Below are 21,488 nucleotides of genomic sequence, written 5' to 3'. Positions count from 1 at the left end.
GAGGGCCGGAGAGCAGTTCAGGAGAGTTAGCCAGTGGTGCAGGTCCAGGGGCGCAGGGAGAGGTGAGGGCGGGGCCAGGTCCCAAAGCAGTGCTCCTGGAGCCCAAGGAAGGCACCAGGCTGGCCTGGGCGAAAAGGATCAGGAAGCAGCACTGGTTCCCCAGGTGTCTGGGGCCCCAAGACTAGGAATGGCACTGGGCCCAAACTAGGAGTAGAGAACAGCGGGGGAGATGGAAGAGTGAATGTGGCTGGGGGAGTCAAGGCACGGAGGGCTGCGCTATAGACTTACCCCAAGAGGTCTGAGCAAGAATGATTATTCTTAATTAATGAGCAGTGATGCCATTCGCTGGAAAAAAGGAAAGAGAAAAGGGCGTGCTTAGGGAGAAATTCAAGTTTGATTTGGGAGCTGTTTGGTTTGGGGTTCCCTTGAGATGTGAGTGGACTTGTTGAGAGCACAGTTGAATGTAGTTCTAGGTCTCAGCACCATGGAAAGGAGCAGAAGACTTAGACTGAGTATGGGAGAAGCCAGCCTTCAGGCAAGGCAGAGGAGGAGAAGCAAGAGAGCCTGGCATCCTGTACAAGGAGCAGAGTCCCCAGAGCAGACGACCTCAGTTGCTGCTGGGCTGGTAAAGTGAAAAGTAAAAGGTGGAGATTAGATCTGGCCCTTTGCAGACTGGCAGCCACAGTGACTACAGCAGATTTGGCAGTATTTGAAATACCACCCGTACGATGCTTTTTTTTGTTTTTTAAACTTTTGTTTTGAGAATTTCATACATGAGTATTGTTTTTATATTATTTCCATCCCTCCCAGTGCCCAACTAATTCCTCTCGTGTCCTCCCACTCTCTCTGTTTCTTGTCCTATTCTTTCATTATTATTGTTACATGTCCATACATTTATAATTATGTATATTAATGCACTGAATCCATTTGGTCGTGCTTATGTCTACCTATGTTTAGGGCTGCCTACTTTCGATTTGAAATTAGGTAAGCTTTCAGGGAGCTTGTCCCTGGAGAAAACTGATTCCCCCTTAGTATCTATTGATTGCCTGTAGTTCCTCATCTTGAGGTGGGATCCTGTAATATTCCCCCATCCACCTTGGCGTGTCAGCTGGTTTTGTCATTATGCAGATCTAGTTAAACTACCACACTGTGGAGATGTCATTGGCGCAGCTTCCCTACCATGTCTGGAATGCAGTAACTAGCAGCGGTGTCTTGTCCCTCTGGCTCTTACATTCTTTCCATCCCTTCTTCCACAGTGGTCCCTGAGCCTTTAGGTGTAGAGGATGCATTGTAGATGTGTCACTTAGGGCTGGACACCTCACAGATACTTACTCTCTGCATTCGACCACTTGTGGAACTTTCTCAGTCTCCATTTGTGGCAAAATGAAGTTTCTTTGATGAATGATGAGAGGTACACTTGTCTGTAAATATATATTTAGAATACAGTAAGAAAATACATTGGTCTAGGGAAGTGACAGGTAGATTTTTCTCTAGGGTCTGTGACCTCTCCAGCCACATGTCCTTGGCTATGTTTACAGTGCTGCACATGATTTCCCTCCCATTGAGCATGCCCTAAGTCCAGCTGTTGATTACTTCTAAGATAAAAGTGTCACCACTGCACCATAAAGATAATTTGCTGGGCCAGTCATTCTGGTGAGTTGTTCTTAACACTGTGGAAAAGAACAAACTTAATAGGGTGGTGGGAAGGAAATTTGGTTACAGGAAGAAAGATTACTCAAGAAATAGAATTGTGCTGTGGGCCTGGTGCCACACACCTGTGATCCCAGTACTTAGGAGGATGTGGAAGGATCATTCGTTTGAGGCCAATGAAACCTGTCTCTGGTGTGAGGTGCGGGACAAGCAGACATGAGATCAGAATTGTTCTGATTGCTGTCTCATTGAGAACATACTTGAAGGTTGAGACAGAACTAAGCTGACACCAGTTTTCCTGTTCTCTTCCAGTATAAATATTATGCTTTGTAGCTACAGCTGTGAAGAAAGGAGAAAATTTGCTTAAAATAAAAGCTCGACACTCAGAGCAGAGAAGGAAAGGTTTTTACAGAAATGATGGAAGCTGTAAGTGCAATTTCAGTTAGATGAGAGTGGACATCCAGGGACATACAAGTGAAGAAGTACTCTGTAAGGATGAGCGTTCATGTATATGATAGAGGTCAGGTGTTCCAGCCTGTCATTTCCTGGAGAAGTTTTGAGTAGTTGTGCCTCAGCCCTGTGTAGAAAGGTGCGTCCTTCCTTCACCGACTGCACTTGCCTCTGTTCCCATATATTAAGCTTGCGTGTGATGCTTGGGTTCTCTTTGGTTCATGGTTGCGCATCCTTTACTTCTTGCAGTGCTGGCACACCTGGTTTTACTGTCAGGCAGAGCAGTTTTCCTCAGATACATGTGCACTAGTTTCTCCATGCCTACCACCTTGAGTGAGGTTGCTTGGTCTCCGGGTTAATTTTGTTGTTGTCTTGACACACCCAAAAAAAGGATCCTTAAGTGAAGAAATACCTGGAGCAGATTGGCCTATGGGCATGTCTGTGGGGCATTTTCTTGATCGATAATGGATGTAGGAGGGCCCAGTCCACTGTGGGTGGTGCCATCCCTAGGTAGGTGGGCCTAGAAAGGTAGCTCAAGTCAGAGGAAGCAAGCCAGTAAACAGCATTCCTCCATGGTCTCTGCATTAGTTCCTGATTGAGTTCCTCCCTGGACTTCCCTCAGTGAAGGACTGTGACCTGGGAGTTGCAGGATAAAATAAACCCTGTCCTCCCCTCGTGGCCTCTGGTCATGGTGTTTATCACAGTAATAGAAACTAGAATACCTGGAAAGATGCAAGTTTATCATAGGAGCCATTAAGGATCACAGAATTGGTCATCACAACTTTTTTTTATCAGTTGGTGCTCCTTCCAGCAATATTTCTACTCTGCATTTTCACAAATACTCGATGTTATCAGACACAGTAGCTGGAGAGTATTTTGCTGACCTCCTTACCTTGTCTCACTGGGAATTGGAAGTCTCAGCGTTTTTAATTTTAATACAGTCAAGTAAGTCTGTCCCCTCATACTCCTTTTGTCGGTTGTATTTTTTGTGCCTTATTTAAATAATCTTTCCTCAACTCTCATGTCATATATTTTCTGGTACTATGTTTTAATAAGTCTTAAGGTTTTACTTTTCATCGGTAGCACTTTAAACCATCGGGTTTTAGTTTGTGTAGATAATAAGTTGTGTAAAGATCTAATTTTGTTTTTCCATGTAGATGAGCAACTTTCTCATCTGTGGCTTCTTGTATCAGCTTATGCTACTTCCTTAGTCATACAGACTCCCTACATCAATATGCAGACCCACATGCATAGCTGTTTCCTTCTGAGGGCCTGTTTCTCTCCAAACCAATCCTATGCTATTACAATCATCACACTATTATGAGATATTGTAAGGTCTGGTAAGATATGTCCTCCTCACCTTGTTCTTCAGAGTTTCTTGAACTATTCTTGGCTTTTTAAAAATCTTTATGTGAATTCTGGGATCAAATTGGCAGGTGCCAGGAAGAGGTGTATTCAGATTTTGGTAAGAGTTGCATGTAACTTGTAGTTTGGAATAAACATTACTGCTTCTGCCTCTCTTTTAGCATGATATTGACAAAGGTCATCTATGGTTTGATACAGTTAGTTTCCAAAGAGATCTTCCATAGCTTGAAAAATTAACTAAAGGTTATGATAGCTAACAAAATACTCCTACATTTTAAGGTCATGTTAGTTTTTGGTTGTTGGTAAGAAGGAATGCTCTTAATGTATGTATATATGTATGTATTTGTGTGTGTGTGTGTGCGCGCCTGTGTGTGTAGTATGTATGTAGTTACTGATTCCTTTTTATTGTCTGTTGTCAGGTAAGCAAAATAGTTCCCTCTGCTCTGGATTTGCTATGTTATATATAATGCATATTTATATTTCATTTTATTATTCATGTCTAATTATACTGCCTTTTCTAGTCTTAATATTATGTCATTTCCCCTTCTTTCTTACTTACATATTTTATTTTGCTTATATTTCCAGAAGCAGGTATTTTATTTCACTTGTTTTTACTTGTTAAACTTTCACTCATATCTTGTTAAATTTTCACTCATATCTCTTCCCTCTCTTTCTGCAGTAATTCTCTAAGCAAACATAATTTTATTACTGTTGTGTGTGAGCCAAAAATTTCTATGTTGCTACCCATGGTCTTTCTCATGAGATTGATCCCGTGATATGGCTGAGTCATCTGAGCATCTGTCCTGGATGTGTCCACATACCCATGTTTGGAAACTGAACACAGCCTCTCTGCTTGGTCCCTGGTGGCCATTTACTTCTGTTTTTGTTTGTGCAGTAGACATTTTATCTCGGTCATTTCTCTTCTTCATATGTTGCTGCTTAGGCACAGTCCAGCCAAAGAACCAAGAACTGTGGGATGGCTCTGTCCTGTTCATCACAGAGGTAGAGTCTCAGGGTTAATTAAAAAAATCATTGCCGGGAAAATTAGAAGGGAGATTGTAGTTAGGATAATATCATCATTGAATCCACTCAGTCGTTCTTCCTGCTGATTTCTCAGGATACAGGCAGCAGTGAATCAAAGGTTATAACTAGCAAGTATGGATAAAGGTTCCTATAAATAATTAAGTTTAATGGCCAGTTTGGATCGTCATCCCAATATAAACATAAGCCTGCTTGCTATACAGACAGATGAAAGTTGTTTGGGAAATTAAAACGTGAACATATGTGATAAGCCAACTGGGAATCTCTTCAGTTAGTTACTTCTCATTCTCACTTAGCATTCCAGGATCAGGATTTAGCTGGACCACAAGTTCGATTTAGGTGCTTGCCTGCTGTGTACACAGGTGGTGCTTGATAAATCTTTGCTGGCTGTTGACCCAGTGTACCTGAAGTTTACCTTCACCATCAAAAGAACTCTGCCTTACGTGGGTGACAGCACCAATAGACTCACCTAGAAGTCAAGAAGTCAGTTTGAAGTTCAGGTTTTCTGGTGGTCAGCAGGCCAAAATGATAATGACGTGTTATACCAGACAAGGAGCAATTTATCAGAGCTGGAATTCAAGCCTTTAATAAATGCTATATGCTTGGTAATCTAGTCCACAATTCCATAGTATTTTCCAGATATTTCTTGCTATTATTATTGTACCTCGAGGAAAACAAAACCTATTTCTATGAGGCTTTCTTTGCTATTTCTATAGCACACTGCCATAATAATGATGAGGGCTAGAAGACAGGTACCCACTATCTCCTGGGCGATATGCCAAGAATATAGTGTCTCACGATAGGACTTTAATCATTTCCATTTTTCCGATGAGGAATCTGAGGCACAGAGTGATTGAGTTACCTTCACAAGGTCACATAGCTGGTGACCAGCAGGCCTTCAAGACTGGGGCTTCTGACGCCGTCTGCATTCAGTCTACCATACTCTTCTGTTCCCATGAAGGCAACAGAAGTGCTGCCAAGAACTCGAAGTGATGATGCCCACAAAGAAAGAAATTACATGGAAAGGTAGAGAAATAATCATTAGAACCCCCCATCCTCCAAGAATACATGCGTGTATGTTGAAATACTGGATTTTCAGTGTTTAGAGTGCCTGTGATAGCAAGGGAACAGGTTGCAGGCCAGGCAAAGGTGGCTCTTACTTGAGTAGCTGACTTTTTCAAGCTCAGTTATGTGGTCATGTTTAACATCAAAATTTGATATTTGCCTTAGCAGAAGAACTCAAGCCGTTTTGTGTCCTTACATTTCAAGTACTCTGTTTGGCTCACAGATTTTTGCCTAGTCTAGAGACCGCTGGTTAATTTTTATTCAACGAAACTGTCTAAAGATTTCATAGATTTTTGTTTTATACCAAAAAGCCACACAGAGTCATTAATATTAAACTAAATGTAAAACACCAATGAAAATAACATGAAGCTTTGGACTTCAAATAAGAACCCTAAGGAAGAACACTGACCTGTGAGTTTGGAGGCCTGGAACTTGCTCACTGCCATGTGGCTCAGGATTCACTGTCTGGGCTGCAGTGAGGAAGCCGCAGCCGCACTAAGCTCTGCTTCGGTGCCGCTGTCCACATTCCATTATCCCGTCAGAGGCCAGTCTGCGTTTGCTGCTTATTTTTCCATGAGAGTGTTATTTTGGAGGGATGTAGAAGATACCGAGATACTGGAAATGGTGACATCATCGCTTTTTTGTCTTTCTTTAATCAGGCCTGCAAACCACTTTCCACTTAGCATGAGGTAGTTGTTTATTCTAGGGTCCTGGGTAACAGTGTACCGAACAGTGACAGTTATTCAGGAATGACCTAGGGATTTTAAAAAGTGTAGCCATGTGCTCTGCTCTTAAGTTCATGTTCTTGTATAGGGAAAATTTAACGTGTGCTCAGCCAACCTTTTCAGAGGCTTGCCATAGAAATGGTAATTTTGAAAAAAGGAAACTTCTCCCTATATAATTTGATTGAATTGTCAGGTTCCACCTAAAACCACCCTCGCACATGATGGCAGAGTGTGGCGAAGCATTGCTTTTGAACTCCTAAGCCTCCCTTGAGTGCCAGGCTCAGCTGCTCTTGGTTTATTGAGATACATTTAGGGATATTATTATTATTATTATTATTATTATTGTGGTGTGGGCAGTCAAACCCAGAGCCTTGTACATGCTAGGCAAGTGTTCTGTCACTGAACTAACATCCTCAAGCCTAAGTTAGGACTATTTAACCAAGAATTCAGCTTGCTAATAATTTATAGTAACCCCATCTATAGTCAATAGGTCTATATTCCTTTTCTACGAAGCTCAAGTCATTTGAAAATTAAAGAGGCTTTTCAACCACAGGCTTTGGATAGATAATATTAATGATAATTCACAGTGACTACAGAAGTGTGTTGAACATGCATGATGTGCTAGATACTGTTCTAGCACTTAACACGTGTTGACTTGTTTATTCTGACAACCCACTGGTCAGCTCTATTACATTTGGTAGATGAAGAAACCGAGGCACAGAGACACATGAGATAGCATCCCAGGGTCATACAGCCACTAGGTGGTGTGCCAAGTCTCCAAAACCCATAGCCTAAACTAACTTAAAATGGTCTAACGTAGAAGATACTCTTTAAAACAAAGACATTAATTTTATCATTGCCAAATACCAGTGGGGGTGACTGATTGTTCAACACTGATAAAAATGGAAGGACAGAGTAGCTAGGACATCACCCATGCAGCTAAAAAAAAAAAAAAACGTATTTTAGGAAATATATTTTAAATATAAAAATAGGGTTAGTAGTTGATCCCCCTCCCCTGCTTTGACTTAGTTTCTAGGTGTTTTATAACCTCCCCTTACCAGAGTCCAACTCCTCAGTACCCCGTCAGTTCTGTGCTGCTCAGTGGACAGCCCTCCTGCAACCCTTCACCCGTCCCCCTAGACAGACCTTGCTCTGGAGGTTGCTCACAGCCGGTATCCTGCTGAGCTTTCCTAAGAGTTGAGTGATACTGGGACATCTGTTCACTTGGAAGGGCAGTTGGAATGTGGGTACTGGGAGAGCGTGGGGCTCCCACAGTCTGAGCTTCGTTGTAGGATGACTAGGTAGGAAGGAGACAGAACCTTCTGCGTGTTGTCTCCTGCTGTGAAACACCAAATGGCACCATTTGAAACATTGCACCATCTGCAAAATACTGTTGACAACATGTCTACACCTGAAATCTCTTAAGTCAGAAACAGCCAGACAAATCTATAATAAGCAAGAATTTACAGGACACCTAGACCCTTTAGAAATGTCTGTCATTGGCAGACATGGTGGCATATGCCTATAATTCCTAACATGCAAGAGGCAGGAGGATACTGTCTGTATGACACCTTGCTTCAAAAAAAAAAAAAAAAAAAAAAAAAAAGGTTCAGCATGAAAGACCAAAATGCTAAATTAGGATAAAAGAATAAAAGATGAGCGAGCTGTTTTTCATTAAAGGAGGTTGAAGAGGTGATGCAACCAAATGTGACATTCTATTGTTCCTTGAATCCAGGATTTTTAAAATGCTGTTGTGGTGTATTTTCAAACAACCAGTAAACTTTTAATGTGCAATACAGTACATAATAATATTATGAAGGTTAATTTCATGGCTTTTGTGATAGCATTGTGATTAAGAAGTTTCTGAACTACTAAGGGTGAAATATCATAATGTCTGCAATGTACTCTAACATAGTTTAGTTTGCCCCGAAAGGTGTTGTGCACATCACTTTTCTCTCTGACGTACACAAAGGTGCACATTTTATATGTATGTAGTATGTAGATAGATAGACGATTGACAGACAGATAGATGTCCTAAACAGTCTTTCTGGGAATTATTTATTATAAAACATTAATGTTCACTTCCTAGAGTTGAGTAGTTAAAGGACCAAGTATTGATTCATAATGGGATAGTTAAACCATGATGTTAACGAGGCTATTTGTTAGCTTTATAATTTATTTAGCAGAGATTTTCCAAGGACCTATTAAAATTGCCCAGGTTCTTTTGCATAAGAGGGATGCAGTGCTCGATCTAGTCAGCCTTACAACATAGTGTCAGCTCATACAAGTAATGGCAGTGCTATTTGGGAGAGGGGTCTGGCTGTGTCTGCAGTGGCTCCCACCTTACTCTGATGGACAGAGAAAACTAGCTTCTGCAGACAGTGACTCTTCAGCTGAGTCCCTGAGGAAGGATTTGGAGTTAACTGTGTCCAGTGGGGACCTGGACAGAGAGAACCTGGGGGCTGAAAGAAAAGCAGCAAGGGAAAATGAGGACCTGGGAAGGGTTAGAAGGGATGACCTGAGCAGGAAGCAGGGCTGAACTCCCAGAGGACTCCTCCCAGTATCAGGCAGGCACTGCAGGTTTTCCAGGGGAACCACTGCAAGGAATGGGATTTCCAGTTTAGAAAGTGGCAATTGGTGATTGCTTTGAAGTTGTGGATATAATCTGAGGCTGCAAAGTGGTGAATGCCTAGAGATGAGTTAGAAGCTGTTGTCCAGACCAGGGGGATGTGATGTTGTAAACGGGGTTGGTGGCAGTGAAACTAGAGGGCAGTGGACAGCTTAGAGTGAATTCATGTAGATTAATCTGAGTGTAGCAGGTGGGTTGGGTGTGATGTTAGGTTAGGGAGAGTGAGGTTAGGATGACAGCCAAGCTTTTGACTTGAAGAAGTAGAGGATTCTGGGATGTCTTGGGTCTTATGGTTGCTAGGCCTGAAGAGACAGAGGACAAGTGAGCTTAGTTTTGGATATACCAAATTTAAGGTATTTGTGAGATCTTCAAGAACTGACATTCAAAAGCTGGAGCTCAGAAGGGAGAGCTATGTAGGATAAGGACGTTTGGGACATACAGATGGAGTTTGGAGAAGTAGGGACTATGCTTCCCTGGCAGAGCTTCTGGACTCTTCCAAAGAGAAGAGAGGTGTGTTTGATGGGCTGTGAGTCCAGGGAATGGGAAGAGAACCTGGGACTTCAAGCCCAGCAGTAAGCAGCAGACTGGAAGGGGTCATATAGGACAGGAGCACTGAAGGACCCCCCCCCCACTGGTTTCCAGTATGAGGTGACCTTTAAGAGTGCTCCTTCACTGAAGTATGGGGTACTGAGGTGACACTGAAGATAGAGTGGGCTGCAGGGATGTGGGGAGGTAAAGACAGCTGTGGCAAGCACAGGAAACTGGGGTAGTCTATGAACTGATGAGTGAAGATGGCAGGGAAGTGGAGTTAAATAAGGGTGTATTCGTATACATTTTTTCAATATAGAGGAGTCTTAAAACCCTTGAGCCCTAAAAATCATGAGCCTGAGAGGGGGAGGTTGATAGAACAGTGGGGGATGATGGACCAGGCAGTCCTAAAGAAGACAGAGGAATGGCTAGAGCCAAGCCAGGATGGGCCCAAGGTAGCATAAAATCCTCTTCCATTGAAGCGAAAGGATGGGGAAAAGCTTGGGTGCCCTGGTGAAGGCAGTGACTCAATAAAAAGTTGAAATGAGTCTTTAGGAAAGTAAACCCGTTCAGTGATTTCAAAAGCAAATAAAAGTTTGTTCCTTGAGTAGATAGCAAAGACATGATGAATGCTTTTGTCAAGCACAGCATCACTCCATGGGGTTGACAAGGCCTCTGATGACTTTGCAGGGCACCTGTGGCCAGAGGCCCTCATCATGTACATATGACCCTGTGCTGGATGCTGGATCTTGTGTTAGGAAATAGTCGAACAAGGGGGCAATTAATAAAATATAGTTGAGTAACAGATTGCTCTAAGCATCAATGGTTGTTGAAGGAGAGTTAGACTTTTTCCTTGTGGACTAACCAATAACCGTTGTTTCAATGCAGGAAGAGAACACAGATAACCTTCCAAACAGCAGTCAGCTTTCAAGCAATCCTCAGCAAGAAGAGTGGCAGCCATTCATGAGTTCACTGTTGTTTTCAAAGGTTAAGTGCATCCTTTATTTACCAGGGTTTTGCAGTAGAAAGGGAGGTGACCTATTAGTACAAGTGGTAACCTCGGGAATTTCTTGTCCCCGGCTTCTGGGCTCAGGGCCTCCGATTGTTTCCCTGCATCTCATCAAAACAAATCAGTTGTGACTTGTTACCAGGATTAATCAAGGAAAAACAGAAATCCCTATCAGAATGTGGGCTTGCCTAACATCCTTCTCTTTCCCTTTCAAGGAGGAGTTGAAATTATTCTAAATTGATGAAAATCATACATCAGTCCCCTTCCCCAGATGGATCGTACTTTGTAAATCTTCCGAGAGTTTCCTTGCAGTTTAGCTTCACTGTTTTGGTTGCACCGAATATTTCCAGCAAGTTGTCATTTCAGAGTTCAGTAAATGACTCTATGTGCTAAGCTGGATGTGATGTTTCTGTTTCTAGCATTCCATTAAAGGCCACTTTGTTTTGCTAATGGTTGTACACTTTCAGAACACGCATTCAGAGAGGACGTTTCCCTTCAGATGTTTTAAAATAGCCGGAGAACCCTGCCTGTTTTCACCAGCCGTGCAGTGCTCTGTGGTTGCTCTTCCCCTTCGTGCCCTGATGCCCAGCATTTCATCAATCTAATACCGTTTCCCTCTTGCTATGGCTCTCACATGCTGGCTGTTAACCTTTGATATGGAACTCTGTCAAGTGCTTTCTGAATCCCAGGATCACTGCCACTCCTTTTATTAAACTCCTTGGCATTATCCTCAGAGGGATTGGCGGTCATATTCTGTGAGAATGACTCCCAGTCCTACAAGCAGCTTGGCTGGGCCTCCTCAGAATGTGCTCGATGAGTTATCAAATAAGCAGTCTTCGCTTTCAGTGATTGTGTGGCTGTTGAATTGTAAGTCTGCAGTGTAATGCTGGGGCCTTGACCGAAATTAATAAGAAAAATTGCCATTCAACAGCAGAGATTCATGAACCATATCCTGTCTCATTGCCCTGAGATACTTGCTAAGATTCTAGGCCTGAGAGATAATATATTTTGCACATTGCCAACAAGGCTAGGAAAGAAAAAAAAAAGAAAAAAGAAAAAAAATTAGTTTCTCTGAATAAACCATAACATTCTTGTAATTCTCAACCCATCAAAATCTAAACAGCTTCCCTGTTGACTACTGTGTCTTGGTACCATGCTAAGAACCTTGTATACGTTATTTCCACTAATCACTTTAGCAGACACTTTGAGCATCCATTATGTACTCAGTATGGTAGTACTATGGTAAGTACTGGGGATATTATATGCAGTACATTTTAGGGATTTATAGTTTCATGAGAGGTCCCAGCAGGATGATCAGTCTTAGAACCCGGTATTACTGGGGTATATGGAGACTAAGAACCAGTTTTTGTGCCGGGTACATTTTCTGTTAGTAGATTGAAAAAAAGGCTCACACTGTGGACAAAATAAAGTTAGACTCAGACATATTGTAGGGTATGGTAGATAGAGTCCCATCACTGTGGGTCAGGGGTTCAGCAGCAGCTAAAAGCTAAAAAGACAATTGAGGCTTTTCTGTCTGGCCAGAAGGTAGCCTGCATTGGCAGGGATCACTAGTACAGAACACCTACCCTAACTAGGAGTGGCCCTGGATGCCTTCAGCTGTCATAGGGACAGGACATCATGCCTTCTCTCTGGATGGACATGAGACCTTTATTCAACTGACAGTCACTTTAGAAGCTGTCAGATATTTAGACTGAGGCTCAGAAGGCAAATATAAAACTAATCTTTTCTAGACACACAGGTGATAAATGCCAGACACTTCATATATATCAGACATTGCTCTGGTGCTTAAATTCAAAGTGCTATGTTATCAAGGTACATCAGCCAGTGTGATAGAAAGAGCTTTCGTAGTTTAGGAATCAGTCTGGCGAGCAAAGAACGAATCCTTGAGTGCTTGCCAGATCCGAGGCAGGTTGGGCGGGGGGCCGGGGGGTTAGACTTCAAGAGCTCTGCTAGCATTCACTCACCTCAGCAGGCAGGTGCCATGGAAGTGCCCAGACTCTAGTCAGGTAGGTGGAGAGGGCTTTCCAGAGGAGGTGAGAATGAGTTAAACTCTGAAAAATGAGTTAAAATGAACAATGAGGGGAGGGGTGGGAGGGGGAGAATGATAGTTCACAGGAAAGTCTACTCTAAAAATTAAAAGCATTTCCATTTGACTATAAGGTAAAAGAGAAAGACTCTTAGGTTACTGTTGCATTTTGCTGTTTTCATGTTGACATTTGCACTAATGGTTCAAAAGCAGTGGTGGATAAAACTGGCATTTTAACATGAACCGGTGCCATGGCTCTCAGCAGAAGTCATTTTGTTCTTCATTGCCACAAAGCACCTGCAGTTTTAAAAAAAAACTGCAGTTTCACATTTTAAAGCAATAAACATTTTTTTCTATTTAACTTCTACCCTTGAGTACACATCGTTGAGTTAGGTATGGTGAAATAAGTGTGTAGGTAGAACTACCACAGACCAACACATGATAGCCCTAAGGAGAATAGTTCTGCAGTGTTTTGCAAGCTGAACTGACCACTTTCACAGAACAGCATTTTTATTTTAAAAAATGATATATAAATAGTGTTTTGTACGCTTGTGTATTTGGCAACAATTTTCTGAAAGGGAACTCTAGTTAATGTTTATTAGCAATGTCATAGCCAAGCTTTCATGCAAAAACTAGGATTTTAGAAAACTGCCATCTGCTACAAAGACTTGACAGTTGCTAATACTTAAGATTCTTCTGCTGGGCTGGAAGAATGGATCAGCGCTTTAGATAGAGCGCTTACTACTCTTACAGAGGACCCAGGTCTGATTCCCAGCATTCATGTTGGGTGGCCCCTGCAGGCACCCACACATACGTGTGAATACACTCATAAGACATACACAGTTACACACAGACAAAAGCATAAATAAAAATATTTTAGAAAGAGTCTTCTCAGTTTGGTGGTGATTTTAATAACATGGGGTTTTCATACACATAAGGGCATGTGCCAACATTTGGAAAGCTCTGCATAACTTAGTGAACTAATAGTCTCTGAATTACCAAAGCATGATGTTACAGAATCATGCTGTGTTAGTTTCATTTCTCTTGCTATGATAAAATACCCTGACAGAGCAGCTTTAAGGGAGAATGGATTGATTTGGCTCACAGTTTCAGGTCATAGTCCATCATTTCAAGGAAGTGAGGGCAGGAACTTGAAGCAGCTAGCCACTCCATGTCCACAATCAGGAGCAGAGAGAAATGAACATGTGTATGCTTTTAGTGCTTAGCTTGCCCTGTCTACTCTTAAACAGCTCAGAACCCATAGTGGGCCTAGTCATCCCACATCAATTAGTATAATCACATAATCCCCCACGGACATGCCCATAGGCCAGCCTAATCTAGACAGTCCTTCATTGAGGCTTTCTTCCCAGGTTATTCTAGATTGTGTCACGTTGACAGTTAATACCAACCAACAGTTAATACCAACGGTTAATACCAATAATCGTTAAACAATTTATTCATTATATAAATTAGACCAACGGATTTTAATATAATTGACTAGGAAAAGCTCACTGAGGTGGTTTCAGACTCTATATTACAACTTACCTTTAAGACTACCTATTGTTAAAATTTTGAGTTCAGTATTACAGAAGTATGCAGTTATCTGCAAAGCTATTAAAATGCTCATCTATTTTCCACCTCTATATAGCCATGTAAGATGGGATTTCCCTCATAGACTTCAACCACATCAAAGTATCACAACAGATTGAGAGCAGAAAGAGAGGGACATGAAAATTTGCAAACTGTAAAGCAGTGTTACTCTTCCCAGTAAATTGTTCTTTTATGTTATAAAATACAGGACTTTCTTCATAAAAGTGTTAGCCATAATGTTACTAAGTGTGTTCTAACTTGCTTTTTTATTGCTGTGATGAGAACACTGACCAAAACCAACTTGGGGAGGAAAGGGTTTATTTGACTTATGGCACAGTTCATCGAGGGAAGTCAAGGTAGGAACTCAGGGCAGGAACTCAGAGGGCTTGCTCCTCTGGCTTGTGCTCAGCCTACTTTCTTATACCACCCAGGATCACCTGCCCAAGGGTCGCACCACTCACAGTGGGCCAGGCCCTCCCATATCACTCAACAATCAAGAAAATGTCCCATAGACATGGCCACACGTCAGTCCAATAAGAGAAATTTCTCAATTGAGGTTCCCTCTAACCAGGTTATCAAGTTGCCAGCTAAAGTTATCCAGCACAAAGTGAATTAATGATATTAAAAAACTTTTAATTTTAATATATGATATGGTAAATACCTACAGATAGAACACATTAACAAAAAGCCTTTTAGAATTTTCAGTGTAGAGGTTTTGCGATAACAGTGTTTCAGAGCTAATGATTTGAATATTTAAAACTGAAAAGGATTTAATACAGGGAATTGGGTGCTTACCAAATGATTGGAGGCCTGAAGGAGAAAAGATCAGGGCAGGGAAAGTCCTCACTGACTTGGGTTGTCCACAGGTTCCAAGGAACTGAGAAAGTTGCTATTGTCAGGAGCTGCTGGTCATCCTAAGTGATTTGTGCCAGATGAGATAAAGATGGGACAGCTAAATGAAATGCTGGTCCGTGATTGGGTCCTGGATCAGGAGAAATGCAAACAAGGACTTGACTGGGGAAACTAGGGAACATTTGAATTCTGGCTGTAGAATAGATATTTTTATATTGATGTTAAATTTCTGTGGTCTCCTTTTTATTTTTATTTGGTTGGGTTTTTTTGAGGCAGGATCTGGCTATGCAGACTAGTCTGGTCTCAAGCTTGAGATTCTTCTGCCTCAGCCTCCTGAGTGCTGGGATTACAGTTTGTACCATCAAATGGAACCTAATTTAAATTTCTTTAGTGTGGTAATCGTACTGTGGTTGTATGGGGCAATTCCTCTTATTCTTTGAAGCAATCTTCAATATTTAGGAGTGAAATGTCACACTTTAAATTGGCCAAAAAGAAAAGATGCATACATTAAAAAAAGATGATATGGTGAAATGTTCACAGTTGGTAAATTTAGGTAAGACTATACAGAATTCTAGGTACAATTAAAAAAAAAACTTTCTTTTAGTTTTGGGGGTTTTCAAAATAAAATGCTGGGGGAAAATATAATACCAGGATAAAAATTAACCAATCAAAGTTTTGGAAGATAAAGTTGAAAATACTTTCTAGAACGGAGTGGAGTAGAGTAGAATGTGATAGAATGAAATCGGAAATGAAACGAAGGAAAGTTAGGAGCAAAAATGAAAATGAGAAAATGAGTAAGATAATAATGTGAACCTAAGAGCAAAGTGGGGGAAAGGTGCTATCTACGCAATGATGAAATAGAATTAAATGTTCCCAAGAGATAGAAGGAAAAAGGCACATCAAGACCTATCGTTGGGAAGTTCAGAATCCCAGACATAAATAATACCCATAGCTTCCAGAAATAAAAATCAGTATACGAGAAGATCCAGGAATTAGAAAGTCTTCTTACCAGCAACGTGATTAAACAGTATTTTAAAAATTGTGACTGAGAATGTTTCCCACCCCAGGATTGTATTTCCTGCCAAATTATCAGCTGAGTGTGGGAATAAAATAAAGACATTTTCATATATGAGGGGATGTGAAAATATACCAGCTCTATACTCTGATGAAGTTACTAGAAAATAGATTATGTCTGAACAGGGGAGTGGAGTGGAGTGCCTGGGGTCCAGGAAATAACCTGCGGGAAGAAGGAACACGGATTTCCCATGAAGATGGAGAGAATGTCAGGCTTACATCCGGGGAGGAAGCCCAGAAAGCATCCTGTCCAGTTTTGAGCAGTTGACTGATGGTTTGTTTATGAGGGGGAATATAAAAAAATAAACAAAACAAGCCAACTAGAACCAATGGACTATCTACTGACTGTATTGAGAGAAATTTATACATATACAAGAAGGTCAGGATTAATGGATACAAACAAATCAAAAGATAGTGAAACTTCAGGGAAAACCGAAACAAAAAAGGTTGAGATAAAATTTAGCCATAATTTAGGATTTAGCTTTGAACACTTAACACAGTCAGAAATAATGCCACATATTGGTTTAACCAAAGACTGTAGTGCAAGCCTATTGGAAGAATGAAAAGAAATACTTGCATATGGTGATGGGGGGAGGGCACAGAGGAAGGGTAAAGAGAAAGATCAGTCAATGGATATAGTCTGTGAGACGCACTGTCTAGGAATACAAAAATAATTAACAGAATAAACAGCCTCAGGAGTTAAAATTGGATTTCTCTGAGATAGCAGAATTAATTTTGAAGAAGGGGTGGATCCAGCCTTCATGTTTGACTTTTAGCCTTGTGAAATAATTTTTATAAGCTATAGGCTGTTCCATAACTGTCATAGCCCATCTGTGATCTTTGTTTCATTTTGTCTTTGTTTAGAAATGAGGTCTCACTGTGTACCTCATGCTGGTCTCTACCTCTTGGGCCTCCTGCCTCAGCTTCCCAAGTTCTAGGATCATAAGCATATACCACCACACGTGGCCCCTCTGTCATCCCTCTGCGTGAATGCGTGCGTGCGTGTGTGTCTGTCTGTCTGTCTGTTGGCCAGAGGTTGATGTTGGGTGTCTTCCTCAATCACTCTCTACCTTATTTTTGAGACAGGGTCTCTCACTGAACCTGGCACTCACTGAGTAGGCTAGGCTGGCTGGCCATTGAGTCTCGGGGACCCCATTTCTATCTCCCCAGCACTGAGGTTACAGGTATGCCTGCTGCCATACTCATGGGTTCTGGAGGTCAAAATTTACTCAGATCCTCTTGCTCATGTGGAAGTACTTTATTGGCTGAGCCATCTCCCCAGCCCCATCCGGGATTCTTGACCCTCTACCATGGCTGGGAAGGCAGCAGAGGTATGCTGGGTAGACCTCTGAGTCCAGGTGTCACAGCTTTGTTGTGTGGTCTGTCGCCGCTTCTTCCGTCCCCAAGCTGTGCTACATGCAACGGGGTGCTTCATGTGCACCTCTTGTAACGTCTCTTGTATTTTGTATTGTATTTTCAGATACAGCTAACATTTTGTTAATGCACTATCTGTAGCTCTAATAGTAGTTGTTAGAGTTGAGTTAGAAGTATAAATTTCAGGGTATAAAGATGAGTAAATATAAGAAGGTAGACCTTTGACATACCAAAGTTAGAGAAATTTTATTAGAAAGAATATTAAACATGTATTGTTTCTGTATTTGTTACTTTTCACTGGTGAGTTTGCTGGATGACAGAATTCCAAGCCAGGTCTAGAGTAGGGTACAGTTAGAAAGGCTTTTAAATTTTTTCATTATAGACCTAAGTAGGTTCCTCCTCCTTTCCTCTCACTTCTCCTCCTCCTCTCCCTTCTCCTCCTCCTCCTTTTTTTTTTCCTTTTATTTTTTTTGTAATTCTAGGGATCAAATCTGGATCCTTGTACATGTCAAACAAGTATTGTACCACCGACTTACTACATAGACCGGGTCTCTTCTTTTTTAAGAGGGCAAAAAAATTCTTGCAACCTAAACTCAAAATCCATACAAATGCAAACATAGTGACTTTACCCCCAGGAGAAGGGTAATGTTGAAGAGCTTTGAAATCAAAGGCCTGGAGTCAGAGAGCAGGTTGGACTTGTTTGTCAGCAGCAGCAGATCTTGAGCCTGTTACAAGCCAGGAGCAGCCCCAGTGGCCACTGTTCAGGGCAGATCACATCAGAGAACTAGATGGGGAAAATATCACCAAAGAACAAGTCAGTGAGGTAGGCTGGGTAGAAACAGGACAGAGACAATTTTCTCAAGACATTAATGTGTCCAAAGCCAGCTGGGGGCCAGTGTGTGGCATCTGTGGCAGTTTGTCCTCTGTCAGTTCCTGAGCAGGACTGATTTTTCATTCTGCTTGCCTTTCATAGCTACTCTGTGCCACACATCATTTTGAAAAGCATCACTGTTCCTCCTGAATTCTCCTGCCAGACCTGACTTTCAGTAGATCACCAAACTTTAGGTGTCCCAATCCAGATGTCATCTGCCTCAGGTATCCCTTCTTCTGTTCCTGTCTTTCTTGGCCAAACCCTTGGTTGGAAAAGACATGTGGGATGAGGAATGATGATGAGTAGAGACGTTTTAAGAACACTGGAAACTCCTGGTGCTGTGCTGTTATTCTGCTTTGAGAAAGGAGGTTCTTACTTGAGATGTTCTGTCCCAGCCTTGCAGGTGGCAGCCTTAATGTCAGGTTCATACAGCAGTATCAGAATCGGTGGTATGCATGCATACATGCCTGTCTGTGTCTGTCTGTCTGTCTGTCTGTCTGTCTGTCTGCCTGTAGGCCAGAGGTTGATGTTGGGTATCCTCCTTAGTTGCTCTCTACCTTAATTTTGGGACAGGGTCTCTCACTGAGTCCACTGAACCTAGAACTCACTGATTAGACTAGGCTGGCTGGCCATCACGTCTCAAGGAGCCCTGTTCCACCTCCCCAGAACTCTTCGGTGTTCCTTTAAAACCTCCTTTAAAACCTCACCTACTCCCAGAGGCTGAACCATGAGGGGACAGTTTGGGCACATACCCAGAGGCTGAGCACATTCCTGCCCTGCTAGAGAGGAGGCCTAATCCAACCTAGGGAAGAATTAGACAGACTAGCCCGCTGTAGCAGCAGGGCTGGGTGAGAAGCAGTGGCAGCCAAGGTCAGAAGGCACCTCTTGAGCTACACCTGCCGTATGTTGTTTTCAGGCTCTCAAGTACATGGCAGGGACCTCTACTTAGACTTTTAGATTGACCATTACTGGCCCATCTTTAGACTGATTCCTAAGACTGCCCAGTGATTGCAGCCAACTGCCCCAAGAGTATCAGGTTGTAGAGAACATGAGCTGTGGTGCTGGGACACATCATCTTCCTAGGAAGTAGAAAACCCTTTGCAGCTCTTCCTTTTCTACCATGCATAGATGAAATTTAAGTCTTGATCATCACAGATTACACCTTTGGGCTCACACATATTTTGCCAGTACATGTCAAAAAGAGACCCAAGAAGGGCTTGGCTTATTGGAAGTTCAGCAAGGAGCAAGCACATTTCCAAGGCAAGGTCCAAATCAGCAGTGAAAGCAGAAGGCATACCCATGGGTCAGTTTAAATCACTTTCCAGGAAAAAAAGAGAGGGAGGGATTAAAAACCAGTCTGCAGAAAATAAGTAGAAAAAAAGGCAAAGGTTGAAGTAAGTGCGTGGACTGTCCGTTGTCCTGAAGTTTGATGAGTTGATAAATGGCCAAATTTTAGTAGTGGTGGTTTTCTTAGAATGAAGGGGTACAGATGTGTCAGGGGAAGGCTAATGATAGGTCAGGGATATTGACATTGAAGTAGCAGGAGAGGGGCTCAGAGCAGTGCTGATAACAAGTAGGAAGATGCCAGAGAAAAGCTTAGGTTTATTTATTTAGTTACTTTTCTCCTTGGGATGTATCAGTTTTCTGGATAACAAATATGTGCCTTTTACAGTGTTAATTTTTAAAGATCATTTACAAGACTTGTCCTAATGTCACTGTTACATAATTCAGCAAAACTCAAGGATCTCAAATTGGGGCCCACAGGGAAATATATTTTCTATTATAATTCAAGGCCAGGACATTTGTCTTATCTTCTGTCTTGGAGGAGTAGGAGTCTGCAGTGGTCGGGCCTAGAGGTTGGGTTGAGGGGGTGGGGAGGAGGTTAGAAGACCTTGAACACTCTCTGACTCAACAGGCCCCAGGGGGTGGGTTTGCATTAGAAAATGATGCCATTTCTTTTCTGAATTCATTTTTGGTTGTTGATGGTGCTCCAACCAATAGTTGGATTGGTTTGGTTTGGTTTGGTTTGGTTTGGTTTGGTTTGGTTTGGTTTGGGGGGAATGCTGTTTATAGCAGCTGAGTGAAGTAATTTGCCTTTGTGGAAAATCCTTATTTTTAGTTTTTCTTCCTTTCCTAGCCTGTCCTTTGAACAGGAAAAATGGTTAACAAGTGACTTTTTCTTGCCTTGTTCTCTTAGTAGGAGGAGAGATGAACCCATGTGTGCTAGAGGGGACTGAATTTAGTGCCGTCTGCTTTGTGTCTGGGCAGCCTTAGAGGGGCCAGGGACATAGCAGCACAATAGCTTCTGCATTTAGAAGACAAACACATGGCCATTTTTGTGGGATTGGTGTATTTTCATGTGTAAACACTCATACATTGCAGAATAAAAAAACAAATCTTGAAGTACTGTGGTGAGTCAGAAAAAGAGACACTGAGCCATCCCAAATGCCCACAGAGGGTGCCTTTTCAGACTTCCTGGGCGAGATGCTGGGGAGAGAATAAGATAGCTCTGCCTCCTGGGATTTCACAGTGGGGGAAAATGGCCCAGGAGGCGACACAGGGCAGTGTGATGTCACCAGCTGGACAGCAGGGCAGCAAGTACAGGGAGTAACTGTCTGCTCTCGTGGTTTTGTTTCTTTGTTTTGTTTTCTTTTGTTTCTTTTTCATTTACTTAGTGTTTCACCTAAACTCACAGTTTGGATTCGTAGTAACACATGCATTTAGTTGGTAATATGAGAAGATAAGGTTTCAGTAATTACTACCAACTTTTTACTAAGTTGCATGCTGCATGCTGTTCATGAATCCCACAATCTGTCACAGTCTCACTTGGCAATATGGATGACATTAAAACAGATCTTTGACCCAGCACTTGAAATTGCTCTTTTTCCTATTTTCAGAAGTACATTTATTCACTAGGAAATTTTTTAAAAATATTTTTGTTTCAGTAATTACTACCAACTTTTTACTAAGTTGCATGCTGCATGCTGTTCATGAATCCCACAATCTGTCACAGTCTCACTTGGCAATATGGATGACATTAAAACAGATCTTTGACCCAGCACTTGAAATTGCTCTTTTTCCTATTTTCAGAAGTACATTTATTCACTAGGAAATTTTTTAAAAATATTTTTTTATATATAGATTCAATGCAATGCCAATCAAAATCCCCATGACATTTTTCACAGAATTGGAAAAATCTATCCTAAGATTCATATGGA

General features: G+C 41.8%; 1 protein-coding gene across 3 annotated transcripts in view; it reads left to right on the top strand.

Moving 5' to 3' along the window:
* Peli2 (pellino E3 ubiquitin protein ligase family member 2) overlaps positions 1–21,488 on the top strand; it is a 171,746-nt gene that overhangs the window by 71,401 nt on the left and 78,857 nt on the right. Inside the window, exon 3 of one of the 3 annotated variants that reach the window (XM_029566675.1) lies at positions 10,342–10,440. The exons of the other annotated variants lie outside the window; for them this stretch is intronic. Coding sequence (XP_029422535.1) covers positions 10,342–10,440 — 99 coding nt within the window. The remainder of the gene's footprint in view (positions 1–10,341; positions 10,441–21,488) is intronic. 3 annotated transcript variants of the gene reach the window in all.

Source organism: Nannospalax galili, unplaced genomic scaffold (assembly GCF_000622305.1).
Source record: "Nannospalax galili isolate Female #2095 unplaced genomic scaffold, S.galili_v1.0 scaffold336, whole genome shotgun sequence".
NCBI lineage: Eukaryota > Metazoa > Chordata > Mammalia > Rodentia > Spalacidae > Nannospalax > Nannospalax galili.
This window is presented reverse-complemented; position numbering and strand designations above follow the sequence as displayed.